The 15,185-nt window shown below is 37.6% G+C and overlaps 1 protein-coding gene across 8 annotated transcripts in view; it reads right to left on the bottom strand.

Annotated features, from left to right (window-relative positions):
• The window catches only part of Nek1 (NIMA (never in mitosis gene a)-related expressed kinase 1), a 138,193-nt gene that overhangs the window by 88,650 nt on the left and 34,358 nt on the right, over positions 1–15,185 (bottom strand). For all 8 annotated transcript variants that reach the window (XM_030243338.1, XM_030243339.1, XM_030243340.1 and 5 more), the window contains 3 exons: positions 13,841–14,041; positions 8,615–8,675; positions 6,617–6,768 (listed from right to left, as the gene is read on the bottom strand). In XM_030243338.1, coding sequence (XP_030099198.1) covers positions 6,617–6,768; positions 8,615–8,675; positions 13,841–14,041 — 414 coding nt within the window. The remainder of the gene's footprint in view (positions 1–6,616; positions 6,769–8,614; positions 8,676–13,840; positions 14,042–15,185) is intronic.

Here is a 15,185-nt window from a genome sequence, read left to right as displayed (position 1 = left end):
AAGCCCCAACATGATTTTGAGCCATGTACATTCTTTCTTATCTCTCCCCACCAATTCCTCCTGGGTCCCCATCAACACACATACCTATTTCAATTTCCTCTCTTTTTTGTTTTTATAACTGAGTCTAATAACCCATATATGCCCATGTGTGTGTGGGGGGGGGTCTAGCCAATGAATCACCAGCAACATATTAAGGGCACACACCCAAAGAAAAGTGACTCCCCTCCTCCAGCAGCAATCAAATTCAGGTTGTCAGACTTTGTCGTGAGTCGACTAGCCCAAGAAGAAGGTGTTCAAGATGGCTGCATATTATCGATGGGTTATAAATTATTTGATCTTCTCTATTGTCTTACATAGAGAGTATTTATGGGATAAAATGCCAAGCTGGCCCTCTGAGATCATCTGATTACTTTCAGAATGCTATTTCTACACTGAAGAGATACACAGAAATACCATACTAAGGAAATTGTTCTGGTTTCTGTCACCTACAAAACAAAAACAAATGAAAGTGAGCCCACTGCTAACACATGCTCCTGCAGCTCCCTCTGGTGGCTTAGTGTCAGCAGCCTTAAAGAAATGCCTGCACCTCCAGTGAAAATATGCCAACCTCCCATAAACTACTGCAAATCTCAATATAAAAGATGTTTCATAGTTTTTCAGGGAAGTGGCCTTTTTTAAGAAAACTAATTTAAAAAGGAATCATTCAAGAAAAGTGAGCAATAGGCACTTACTATCTCCCAGTCAGGCAGTGTGCTACTAGCTGACACCACCTCAGCTCTTCAGGAAGAAAGAAAGAGCAAGGGTTCTGGGAGATGAGGAGGCTGTGGAAGCCTGCTTCAGAAAACTAAAATACCGCAAAACTTGCTGCTTCCTCAGTCTATATCTGTGGTATGACGCTTGACAGGTTTCCTATCTATTTGGTTGCTATGTTTTGTTTCTATAATTCTTTAAAATTTTCATAACTTTACTTCGATTCTCTTTTGTTGTAGTAAAATATACAGAATAAAATCCTTTTTACCACTGCAAGTGTATGTTCTGTGTCATCAAGCAAATAGTCTCTGTTGTACAGTGAATTTGTGTTAGGTTACATCTTTTACAAACAAGTTATGGCACATCTCAAGTGTTGGTTACTATTTAGTTTTCAATGGGTTGGCTTAGAAAAATCAGGCTTATTTGCTTAAAAAAATTCAGAAAGTGGTGGACTTGGTGGCACATGCCTTTAGTCCCAACACCTGGGAGACAGAGGCAAGAAGATTTCTATGAGTTCCAGGCAAGGCTGGTCTACAAGGTGAGTTCTAGGACAGCCAAGGCTATTACACAGAAAGACCCGGTCCCAAAAATAACAGAACCAAAAAACAATTTAAAAAGTGATAACCTTGCCTAAAACCCCAAAGCCAGTAGGTAGCCTTTATCATCTGAGCCAGTTTCTCCATCACTCAGGTTATGACAGGTGGAATCTATTATTCTGAATATTAGTACTAGGAATACAAAATTTCCACTGCATGCAGCTTGTGTACATGGAATACTAACTGAAAATGAAGGAAGCATTAATAAAAACACTTTATTTGAGTCCATCAGCTATACAAAAAACCACATGGTTTCAGTCCTGGTCAATAAGGGACCTTTACCATATTATTAATTCAGCCCCCATTTCCTTCTTTTTTACAGACTAGTGTGTGGCCAAGAGGTAAAACAAGTCTATTTCTACAGGTTCACACAAGTGTGTATTTCTTATTGATTTAAAGACACAAGTATGTCTGCCCTCTTTTACCCATGGCCAATATGAGTTTTATCCCCAAGAAATCAGACAAGCTATGCATGTCTATATTACAACTGTTAAACATAGGTTGCATGTGTAAATACTATTTGGAATAAATAGGTCTTGAAAATATCTATGAAATAAATTTACTTTTAATTAATATTTTTTTAAAAATCTATAAAAAATGAAACATGTTTGTAAAGAAATTTTGGTATGGAACATAAAATTTTTTAAAAGCATATTTGTAGCAGTGAAGTCAACTTAACTGATTTCATAGCAATAGACTATAATGCAATTTTGATGACAACAAGTGAAATACATAGAATTTGCTTAAAGAAAGGCATTGTTTGGATACTGAAAATGTGTTTCTCCCTTCTTTTATTTTTCAAAGTTGTCAAAAGCACAGTAAGTCAATTTCAGATTTATCCAAATACTTCATGGAAAAAAATGACATGATTATATTAAAATAACTTCAAATACCAATGTGCTTCACAAGAAACCAAGTTGTTATCACCCAAATTATCTATGTATGCAAAGAATCTATTTCAAAAGTTGTTTTTTATTTATTACTAGATGCTGAAATACTTACTCTAAATCATTATCCACACAAAAGCCAGGCTTTCTGATGTTTATCCGTAACCTTAGAAGCTGTGGGCCAGTAACCTAGTCAAAATAGTGAGTTTCTGGCTTCCTGAGAGACCCTGTCTCAAGAAATAAAGTGTAGAGGGACAGAAGGTACCTGAAGTTGATGGCTGGCTACCACATACACACATATATTATACACAGCACATACACACATACATTATATACCATACCCACGAAGGAACATCTCAAAGAACACTGGTTTAGTTGTGCCTAAAAGTAGGGGTTTTATTTGTCCTTTCATCCTATTTAGTATAGTTAGAAAATAAAGGGGATTGCTTTCCTAATAGGAATTTAATTCATTCAATCGTTTATTCATTTAAAAAAACTGAGAAACTTGCCATTTTGTGCAAACATGTATAAAACTGCCCAAAAGATGACATTCTAATAAACATGGCATTAGAAGAATATACATAAGGTCCTGAAGAAGTTCTGATAAGGAGATTTGTCCTATTGTCCATTGGCAGGGGCAGAAGACCATGAGGAAAAAAATGAAAAAGGTCTGTGGTAAAGAGTATTAGCATATTTATAACATTTCTATCCCTTTGATCACTGGGAAACTTTAAACATAAATGCCACTGCTGCCAATGTGACAGTGTCCTTGGCTATGATGCCAGCATCCTATTTGTTAATCTAGAAGGTAAAGCTAGAGCACTCATCGTAAACAAGTGGCTCCTGTAGGTTTTTGTTCCCTCAAGGGATTTTATTGTTTCCATAGTTAAATGATAAGCGATGAGAACATAAGTATTTTACCCGGCAAGGGCTTATAAGAAAACAGTGCGATACTGAAGGGACTTGGGCCTACAAAAGGCAAAAAAAAACACTCAAAAGGAGGGGAGGGAACAGATCAAACAAAAGAGAGGACAACGTGCTTACAGGGCATGGTCAGTAACTGGTGAGAGGCCCACTTAGCTGCTATGCTGAATCTAGGAGCAGGAAAAGGTGGAATCCTGAGAGTTCCACATCACCTAAGTGCGAGCACGGAATTTACACAGCAGTACTTTGGACATGGATCTAGTATATACATTTTTACTTCCAAGAGCCTGTTTCTAATCTAATAATTTCAATTTTTAGATTATAATAGGAAGTTAAAGAGATTTTATTAAGTTTTAGTGTGTTTAGCTACTAATGATCCTAGCAAGCTATGGGTCTTTTCTAACTAACTAATAAATAAATAAATAAACAAATAAATAAATAAATAATGAGAATTTTTTTTATGATTGATTTTATCATAACATTCTCTGGTGTGATTAAGGAAGTCTACTATTATCATTTTGTCTCCAGTTGTTTCTCAGTACTCATGAACTTGCTACAAATGATAGGAAGGACAGGAGAGACAGCCCAGTAGTTAAGAGCACATTTGATGCTCTTCCATAGGACCTTCTTTCAAGTCCCATCACCCACATGGTGGCTCACAACCATTTGTAATTCTAGTCTCAGGAGATCCAATGCAGTCTTCTGGTTTTCATGGGCACTGCAAATGCAGCAGTGCACAAACGTACATGCAGGCAAAACAATCATACACATAAAAGTAAAAACAAAATCTTACTAAAAGTACAAATAAAGAGAAGATGATTTTTCTAACATGAGTTTCACTAAGATGTTGGATATCAGTTCTTTGAAAAAACTAAGGTCTCAAAGTGACGTGATGCCTAAGTTACCACTCATTTATTCACTTATTCAATAAATATGTATAGAAAGCTTATTACAGGTCAGAATATATTTTCAGTGGCAATTTTTGGTGACCAATATAATAAAACCTTCATACTCCTGAGGTTTATACACAGAGATAGGAGAAACACTATTACTAAACAAACAAGCATTTGATAATAATGTGGAGACAAACAAAGCACAGTAGATTCCCAACATAGATTACAAATGTGGGAAAGAGGTGGCTATTATTGATACGGTATAATCACAAAGTGAATTGTGAATACAGATATTGTCTTTAGTTATCTTTTATTATTCTTTTCTATTAGTGTGATAAAACACCATGAACAGGGCATCTTAGAAAGTGTCTAATTTGGGTAATGGTTTCAGAGGGTGTGAGTCCACAATGGCATGGACAGAGTAGAGTGCAGAAACAACAGAGAGCTCACATCTTGGTGCATAACCTTGAGGCAGAGAGAGAACACTGGAAATCACATGAGACTTTTGAAACTTCAAAACCTGCCCCCAGAGACACACCTCTTCCAACAAGGCCATCCATCCTAATCCTTTCCAAGCAGTCCTCCCCACCGCGGACAGAATTCACATATATGTGCCTATGGTAGCCATTCTTATTCAAATTATCACAGGAAGAAAACAGCAAGAAAAAAAATCCATGATTTTTCAAGCAGCACTGAGCATGTTGATAATAAAAAAAAAATGGTTTCGCTCAGGGCTGCCGTCCACCAGCATGGAAGAAGTAGGAAATCAGGCTCTGAGAGGTCAGAAGGCTGTCAGAGGGCTCTGAGGAGCATCCCATTGCCAAGAGGCCGTTGACTGAGGTGAAAAACTGAGCTTCACTCTAACACAGTGGTTCAGTCTTCTCAGCCCTCAAACCATGGAAGCAGAAAACCAGTTAAGACATTATTACCTATGTGAGAACCAAAGTGGCTAGAACTAAATCAGAAGAAGTGATAAGAAACAACTCACTATATTGTGAAAGCATTGCTAAGAGCACACAGTACCAAAAGAGCAGTCAGTGATGACTACCAGGAGTTTTGGAACAAATGGAAGGATAGAGTTCATGTTTACAGGAGTAAGGATATTCCCTGAATGCTCAACAGTAAGGTGAGAAACAAGGTAAATAAATGAGAATGAGCAAAAATATAAAATGTATGCATTATATCATCTTTTGGGGGTCCTGAAGCCATCTAAAATTATGATAATATAAAGAAAACTGTGAGTGAGTCAGATGTTAAACTCTGTAAAAAGAACATGGGTCTGCAGATGACCCTTCTACAGCTCAGAAGCAGGTAATGCAGAGTCTAGAAGGAAATCATGAACACTGGAGCAGGAAGGGTCTACTGTCAATAAGGAGAGCATTACCACACTACCTAGATCCAGTTTTAGAAAAAAGACACCACATGAGAATGCTAGAGAGTTTAGGGACAAGCCAAGTTCCAAAGAAAAATGAGCGAGTATTATCTTTAAAGGTTTGGCATATAAGAAACTACGTAGTTGAAGAACTTAAAAACTACCAAAGACCTGTCTGGCAGTAGTGAATATGTGTCTTTAACTCCAGCATTCTAGGCCGAGGCAGGTGCATCTCTGTGAGTTCAAGCCCAGAATGGTCTACAGAGGAGTTCAAGGACAGCCAGGGTTACACAGAGAAATTCTTTTAAAAAACAAAACAGGAAAGAAAACAAAAGAGGAGAGGAGGGGAGGATCAGATCAGATCAGATCTATCAGTAATATTGAGGTGTGACGATTAGGGTATGATCAGAGCCTTAGAGAATTTAAAGATCAAGAAATAGGAAGGTCTTCAGTCCTGGCTTTCTTTTGATGACCAAAGAGAGAAAAGGATGTGATGGCACTGGTCCATAGTAGGAAAAATAAAACAGATAAAGCCAGCATGCCAGTTACATTACCCTTGTATACAGCCCTGCTTCCACTACCACAGCCAGGCGTGCTAACAATTTTCCTTTGCTCACTGCACATAAGCAGATAATGAAGGAGACACTACAGAAGGAACGAGTGTCTCTCCTGCCCAGTGCTTCTTGTCTGTTAGTGAAGCATGTGGGAAGACACTGTGTCACTCACTCCTGCAGGTACCTTGCAAAAGTTGTACCTATACCCTGTCAGTTTCCAGCTGAATTTCAGCAGTGCCACAAAGACAGCTTCCTTCACATATCTGTTGGTGTCCAATCTGCTTTAAGATTTTGATTTATTTGACTGTGAATTCTGAGATACACAAATGTTCTACTATTTTACAACAATACCAAAGGTATTGTTACTTACTTATTATTCTTACTTCTATGCAATCAAATGTTCAAGAAGGCCTTCATTTATAATGCTACATTTTATTACACTGGTTGTTTACTCAATGTATTTACTTAATGGCTGTCCAATGCTTCTGTAAGGCTCCTAAGTAGAGAGGATGGATGAAGTAGAACAACTTTCCTTAGGAAGGAAATAAAGACTACTCTGAGTATCAAGATAACTCATGGAGCTGTTATTGAACGGGGTCATGATGAACTTGATACCAAGCAGTTTGTAAAAGGATCTTACCTGTTTATGTTTTGGGGGTGGTTTTTTCTCAAGTAACTTTTTATCTCCATACTTCTTATATGTTAAAGGCACTCCGTATTTAGCAGCAGGCTTTGTGATTTTCTGAGCAGGGACAAAAGAACTGACACCTTGTCCTGATGCTGGTCTTTTACCTACATGAAAAGACAAGCAATTCTTTTCTAGTAATTCTTTTCATTGAATCTTTAGTGCCAAAGTCTTCAAGGATGGTACATTTTCATTTTCATTTTAGCAAATATCAATTTTTTAAAAAAAAATAAGACTAACTATTCTAAGCTAATGCTTTTGGGAAGATAGCTCCATAGGCAAGCTCTTGCTTCACAGGCATGAGGGCTCCTTAACACACATATAAAACTGCCATATAAAACTGTGAGTTGTGGCATGACATTATAGTCTCATTAATGGGGAAGCAGAGACAGTCAGAGCCCTGGGGCATGCTGGTCAGCCAGTATAACCTAATGGTTAGCTCTACAACAAGGAAGGATATTTCTGAGGATGATTCCTAAAGTTGTTCTTTGGCATACACATAGGCTCACTATGTACCCAGACCTGCACCCTTTCACATACATAAGCATACACACACACACACACACACACACAGACACACACACACACACACAGACACACACATACACACAGACACACACACACGCACACTCCTCTGTGGGACACAGTAGCAACTATCTGTAAATATATTAAAAAATTGAGTTCTCTGGATAAATTGTACAGTAAAATATATATATATATACACACACACACACACACACACACACACATATATATATATATGTAAAATGCATCCTATGAAGCTGTCACAAGAACTGAATAATCTAAGACCCCCCCAAAGTTCCAGAAAATAGATAAACTTCAATTAAAAACCTCCAAGTCAAATAGCCTGTACCCCCATGGCTAATCCAACCCTTTCCCGCCTCCTGTTTTCCACTTCTGTAAAGGTCCCTCTGGTTAAGCTCCCCACAGCCCGAGGAGCTGCTTTCTTTATTTTCCAGCCCCCTCTATAACTCAGGATTTTTAGTATGTACTAATATAATTTAAATCAATCTCTTTCAAAAAGCATTCATTTTCACAAGGAGAAAGAAAAAATTAAATGGTAGATCACAATGAAAAGCTAACATTAAATTCATCTTGAAAGAAAAATTTATTAGAAAATGTTCACTATATTATGTTGGGTATAAAAACTGTTTATAATATAGTCTTATTCAAACTCATTGAGCATGTTATGACAAGAAAATATATCAAAACATGAAAGTACTTATTAAAATTGGAATAATGTTTCTTCTAAAAAATTCTTTATAACCACACATTAGTCATACAATGTAGTCAACTTTTATGAAACTGTGTTTTTTTATGTGGCTAGTTTTATGCCACCTTGACACAAACTAGAGTCGTTTTGGGAAAGGGAACCTCAACTGAAATAAATGCTCCCACAAGACTGGGCTGTGGGCAAGCAATGTGCCCATACATGCACCCTCTCACACATGAGCACGCACACCCACACCTCTATAAAGCATAGTAGCAGCTATCTGTGAATATATTTAAAAAATGAGTTCTCTAGATACAGTAGGAGCATGACCAATCAAATGGTCAAAATTGAAATAAAACTTACCTGTAGTAAAATAGTTGACCTCTCAATAATTTACTTTTAAAAATTTAGAATATAAAATATTTCTTAAAGAAAAATGTTTTACATAACAATTTACACCTTAGTGAGACATTTATATTTTAGACAATGTTCTCAAAATTCAACTAAACTTTGGTAAAGATTTTCAAGTCAGATTTCATCTAAATAAGACAGCAAATAAAAACTTTTTAAACTCTTATATTGTACAACACTATATTTAATATTTACTTTAGATTAAATTTATTCTAAAACCATCCCAATTTGTTTTCTCTATTTATAGTAGCATATCTAGTCTTGAGTATTACAACCAGATGAAAAGTTTCATGTGAAATGTAATTTACCTGGGAGAGGCTGTGGTCCAAACTTTGAAAGTGTTTTTAGACAAAATTCTTCTGCAATAAGCTTAGATTGAAAGAGAAGAAAATGTTAGAAAAGATATCACTCTGAGTGCGGTGATGCACACCTTTAGTCACAGAACTATGGAGGAAGAGCGGGTAGACAGAGCTCTGTGAGTTCGAGGCCAGCCTAGTACATCGAGTTCCAGAACAACCAGTGCTATATCGTTAGATCCTGCCTTGAAAAAAATAAAAACAACAAAAACCAAAAGCAACAACAAAATAAACAAAACAACAACCAAATAAATAAATTAAAAAGGAAGTACAAAGCTAAACAAAGAATTCTCAACAGAGGAATCTTGAATGGCCAAGAAACACTTAAAGAAATGTTCAAAGTCCTTAGTCATCAGAGAAATGCAAATCAAAACAACTCTGAGATTCCACGTAGAATGGCTACGATAAAAAATAAATGATAGCACATGCTGACAAGGATGTGGAACAAGGGGAACACTCTTCCATTGCTAGTGGGAGTGAAAACTTGTACAACTTTTGAAATCAATTTGGTTATTTCTCAGAAAACTAAGAATACTTCTACCTCAAGATCTAGTTATACCATTGCTTGTCATATACCCAAAAGATGCCCCACTTTATCACAGGGACACTTGGTCAACTATGTTCATAGCTGCTTTATTCGTAATAGCCAGCAAGTAGAAACAACCTAGATGTCCCTCAATAAAAGAATGGATAAAGAAAATGTGGTACATCTACACAATGGGATACTATTCAGCTATTTAAAACAAATTATGAATTTTGCAGGCAAATGGATAAAACTTGAGGATATCATCCTGAGTAAGGTAACCCAGACCTAAATAGACATGCATGGTATGTACTCACTTATGAGTGGACATTAGCCATAAACTACAGGTACCATGCATACTCCAGAGACCCTAAGAAGCTAAACAAGAAGGAAGGCCTAAGCGAGGATGCTTGAATCCCACTTAGAAGGGAGAATAAAATAGTCATAGGAGGCAGAGGGAAGGAGGGAACTGGCTGGGAGCGGGGATGGGGGGTGTTTCAGGATCAGGTGTGGGGAGGGACAGAAGAGATGGGCAAATGGCCATGAGAATGAATGGAAATCTGCAACTGGTGGGGGTGGGGAGGAAGGGAGCAACTCGAGGACATGCCAGAGACCTGAAAAAGGGGAGGCACCCAAGAATCAATGGGGGCGACCTTAGCTGTTATTCAAAGCATGGGGATGTAGAATTTGAAGATGCCACCCCCAGAAGCAAGGCAAAAACCACAGTGGAGCAATAGGTACACTGACCCATCCATAAAACTTTCAACTCAAAATCTATCCTGTCTACAAGACATGTAGGAACAGGAGACAGAGCAGATACTGGGAGAGTGGCCAAGCAATAAGTGGGCCAACTAGAGATCCATCCCATGAACAAGCACCAATCCCTGACACTACTAGTGATACTCTTATGCTTACAGCCAGGAGTCTAGCAAAGCTGTCCTCTGAGATGCTCCACCCAACAGCTGACTGAGAAGGATACAGAGACCCACAAACACTGGATGGAGCTTGGGGACTCTCATGGAACAGATGGGGGAAGGACTGAGGGCCCTCCAAGGAAATAGGAACTCCACAGAAAGACCAACAGAGTCAGCTTAACCTGGGCCCTTGGGGGCTCTTAGAGACTGAGCCAAAAACTGAAGAGCATGCAGGGGCTGGACCTAGGTCTCCCAGCACATATGTAGTAGATGTGCAGCTTTGTCTTCGTGTGGGTCCCGAACAAATGGAGTGGGGGCTAGCCCAAAAGCTATTGCCTTTTGTAGGAAATGTTCTTCTAGATGGGCTGCCTTGTCTGGCAGTAGGAGAGGATGCATCTAGCCTTGTAGAGACTTGACATGCCAGGGTGGGGAGATACCTGGGGGCGGGGTGGGGGTGGGGCCTCCACCATCTCAGAGGAGAAAGGGGGGATGAGGAAAGGACTGGGGGAGGGGGAAACTGAGAGGGAGGAGGAATTGTGAGAGAGAGTGACTAGGGATGAGGGCAATAATTGATATATAAAGTGAATAAATGAAAAAAAGAAATTTAAAAAAGATAGTTCATTACAATAATTTTAAAAATCAATAAATAAAAGAAAATAAAAATAAATGAAATCTGTTTCCTAAACAAAGAAAAAAGCTGCCCATCAGTCACAATGTATTTGTGTATTTTTCTTCCAATCATAAACGTCGCTAAATAAACTGATTAAAATCCAGTAATGCAGCCAGTAAACTCTTCTCTTGCTAACTGCTTACCCCGCTAATCTTACTAACGCATTTTTATTACTTCTCCAGTCTTTCATTCTCAAGCTAGACTAATACACAGTGCATGTTACTTGCCTTTTTTGTATCTTAGCAACTTAACAAAAACTTTATCTGTGGAGGGACCGCTGAGTTCTATATGCATCCATGGCCTCATTTATGTCAAAAGTTCTCACGTGTCACTTCAAAAGATGCTCTCTTGGAAATGCCATTTAAATTTACTGTGAATCAACTTACCACCTGACATGAGTGACACTCATCTGCAAACATGTCACTGGATAGACATTTTCAGTGTCTGTCTCTTTTAACATTACAAATATTTTATTACTCACTATTTAGCATTCATATTTTGTGAAACAAGCATTTACACTTTCCACAAGTAATTTTCTCTTTCACCTACATTTTTCAGTATGACAATCAAATTATGATATCAAAGATTTAACTCAATCTGAGCTATTTTTTATCTTATTGGTGGAAATGCTAAATGAATTTTCTCAACTTTTCCAGAGAAGTAGAGCTCAGTAGAAAGAATATTCAACAGTAGAAAAGACATCCAATAGGCACAACTCTCCAACCTGAGAAGATTATTTTCTTCCTACTGAAGATCTCCTATGACAGGACTGAAGTCTCAAGCCCACACCATCAATCCTATAGGTACACATACATTTTCTGGCTCTGCCTCAGTCACTGAGGCTGAGAAGGTAGTGAATGAACCCAGCAAAGTCTTCTAGGACTGCGTGTTCTGTGTTTGAGACTTAGTGCGGCAGAAGACAAACATGAGCAGAAGTCTGGTTCAAAGACAATTCAGGGCACGTATGTGAGAACAAGGTCTCTTCTGAACACAGGCATTTTCCCACTTTTTAGAGAAACAGAGGCATCTGTTCTGTGTCCTGCGAAACTCCTGACTCCTGGCTCCACATACTCGGGGAAGTGCTCTACCAATAACCTACATCCTGAGCACTCTTCACAGCCTGCAAACACCACTTTTGAGATACGGACTCCATAAATTGGAGCTTGCCTTAAACGCGGGATCTTTCCTGCCTCAAGACCTCCCGAGCAGCCGAGATTATAGGATTTTTATAGGATCCTAGGCCTGGTCAATGGGTATTTTATGATCTCCAATTTGCCCTCAATATGAGTAAATCTTCAGTTCTTCAAATATGGATCTTTCTTTTCTATGTAAATGTTTATATAAATTGAGAGATGGAATATACAGCGCTCAAGAAGATCCTGGAATACCATGTGAATGTTGTCCATTACCAGCATGTGGCTATCTGAATTAAAAGCTTACTTATCATTGAAAGCTTAAAACTTAGTTCTGTAGTCACAGCAGTCACATTCCAAGTGTTCAACAGGTGACCAAAAGCTGTGATGTTGGACTATTCAGATATGGCAGACTTCCTCACAGACAGCTATAATGGACAAAAACTGTACTCCTAATGAGTCAAAGCCTACCCCTAATTTGTGAAGCCACATGCAGGAAACTGCTATTAGGGTATACAAGGATAAGAACTGGGCCCCACGAATTTTGGCTAATGGAAACAAAAGCTATTGTATTGAAAATAAAAGTTGTCTTGTAATCCAGAAATTCATAAGCCTGAAGCAGAAGGATCATAAGCTTGCAGTGAGCTGGGCTCCATGGTGAGAAAACATAAATTTGTGCTATCTCTCTCTCTCTCTCTCTCTCTCTCTCTCTCTCTCTCTCTCTCTCTTTCTTTCTTTGGAACAAAATGCAAGATTTTGTAAATCCAAGTAGTGCTTAAATACCAGTAAGGAAGGGGCGAAATATACCAAACACATGTTATCAGATACTCTATTTGTTATTAACCATAATCTGTCTCCCTTTTGCACAGTATGTTTGGTAACTAAGGCTTCAACATCTCCCTTTCATTGCTAGGAAGGTGAATTGCAGTGTTGTAGTCTTGAGACTACGGTCTAACGACACTGGCAAGGAGGCAGCTTCAATAAGATTAAATGAAGCTTTTGTTTCTTATCTGGTTGCTGCCAAAAAATAACAGTACATTACATCTAAACAGCCTTTGAAAGAATTATTTTTAACAAAGAAGTATTGTAAAACACCACATTTCAGAGATTGTTGCCATGTTTTATACAAGTAATCTTGGACTTCCAAAGTTTAGTTAGCTAACTGAACATGTCTTGTTTTCTGAATAGCATTTGTTCTCTGGAATGTTCTGTTAAACCAGAAGCACATATAAGCTATATCATTATGCTCTTGCTACCTATCGTACTTACAAAAGAATTAAATGCGGATTAAATTAATATAGGCTACCATAAACATGAAAGTCAAATAATTCCAATTTTAGGTGATCACATTTGAGTAATTGATGGCATTTGATCTGACAAATTTTTTTATAAAACCTACCAAATAAATTATTTCCACAAATATTTGTTTTGCACCTATGTTGAACACTAGAGGAAAAATTATGCGATACAGCAATATAGTATATGCATTTATATTTGCCATATACTATAACCATACTAGACTATATTTGCCATATAACTATAACCATAGTTTCCAATCACCTTGTCAAAGACAACCATAATCATGTAAATTTTGTTGATATATGTACCTAGTGTAACCAATTATATGTTGATAGTGCATATTAAGGACTTTGAGCAGTATGTATTAGACAGAAAGCACTGTAGTACATTATTGTTTAATTCTTGCCGCCACTCTACAATACTGGTACAGCCCTGAGCTCATAGCTTACAGGTAAGAGGTAAGAAACGTGAAGCACAGGAAGGTTTAATAACTTCCGTTATAAACAGTGGGAAAGGAAAGGGCACTGCCAATGCAGGCTAAGGAGAGCATCCCAGCCCAGGCTCTGTGGTGATCACCACAGTCCTTGTCTTAGGTACCAGAACCTTACAGTTTAACGTTAGGGGTAATGTGACACATACCTGAGGGGAGAGAAACTTTTCGATTCGTTTAGCTATAAAACCTTTCTCCAATATGGAGTTGACTGATGGTCTATCCCTAGGATTTCTTTTAAATAACTGAGACAGCAAGCTGCGGAGATCATAGGAGTAATGTGGAGACACTGGAGGAAAGGATCCGGAGATTATCTTCAGTACCAGGTTTTTCATGTTTCCAGCTTCAAACTAAAATCCAGAAAGTGAACGCACATTTATAAAACAGATAGGAAACAGGAATGGGGAATATCAGTAATGAGCAACAGTGCTTTTTCATTAATACAGAATAGAAATACAACCCTCTCCTAAGTAATGCAATTAGTATGCTTTTTGTAAACTTTACTTAATTACCTATAATTTTAAAAGACTGCCTTCACAAAAGTAAAATAATATAATTTATTATAAAAGTAAAATCTAAGTGTTTATGCAACATGCCAAGAGGTAAGGTGTAAATATTAATATTTTACAAGATGTAACAATAATCCAGATGATAAACAGTTATGCAACCAAGTAGTCTTCATTTAAGACCTAGCTTTCTCTGCCTCTGCTCTAACAACAAGAAGCAAAAAATAAACTACTGAGCAAAAAACATTTGAATGAAACAAGGAAAGACGTAAGAGAACTCCTAACTACTTAGTTCTTAGGCCATGTCCATCATTATTGCAGGAGGTGAGGCTTCCCAAAGAATAATCGATCCAACGGGGGTCAGGGGTGAGCAATATTAATAAGAAGGTATGTGTTTTAGGATTAAACACAAAATAAACTGTAACTGAAATAAAAAGAATACACAGGTGGGACAGTTTAAAATCTAAAGACTTCATGAAATGGGAAAATGCAATGAACCAATAGTTCTCAAAAGAGTATGTACCAATGGCCACTAAAGATTAAACATGTTTAATACTATTAGCACCAGGGAAATGCAAATCAAAAGTATATTGGGATTTCAATCCTAGTGAGAATGGCTATCAGTGAGAAAACAACAAATGCTGTTAGGCCAAGAACTCTCATATGCTATTGGTAGGAATGTCAATTAAGTCTAGCCTCCATGGATATCACAGTTTCCTAAAAAAATAAAAATGCAATTAACATATAGTTTAGCAAAAATAACCCTGGGAATATACCTCAAATAATCTACTTAGGCATATTACAGACATACTTATTCATCAAAAGTGAAACTCTGGAATTAGCCTTAGTGTATGTCAACAGATGTCCCTCAACAGGGGAATGGATACAGAAAATGTAGTACATTCACACAATGGAGTACTACTCAGCTATTAAAAACAATGAATTCATAAAATTCTTAGGCAAATGAATGGAACTAGAAAATATCATC

This window comes from Mus musculus, chromosome 8 (genome assembly GCF_000001635.26).
Source record: "Mus musculus strain C57BL/6J chromosome 8, GRCm38.p6 C57BL/6J".
In the NCBI taxonomy this organism is placed as follows: Eukaryota; Metazoa; Chordata; class Mammalia; order Rodentia; family Muridae; genus Mus; species Mus musculus.
Note: the sequence above shows the minus strand (reverse complement) of the source record. Positions and strands in the feature narration are given on the sequence as shown.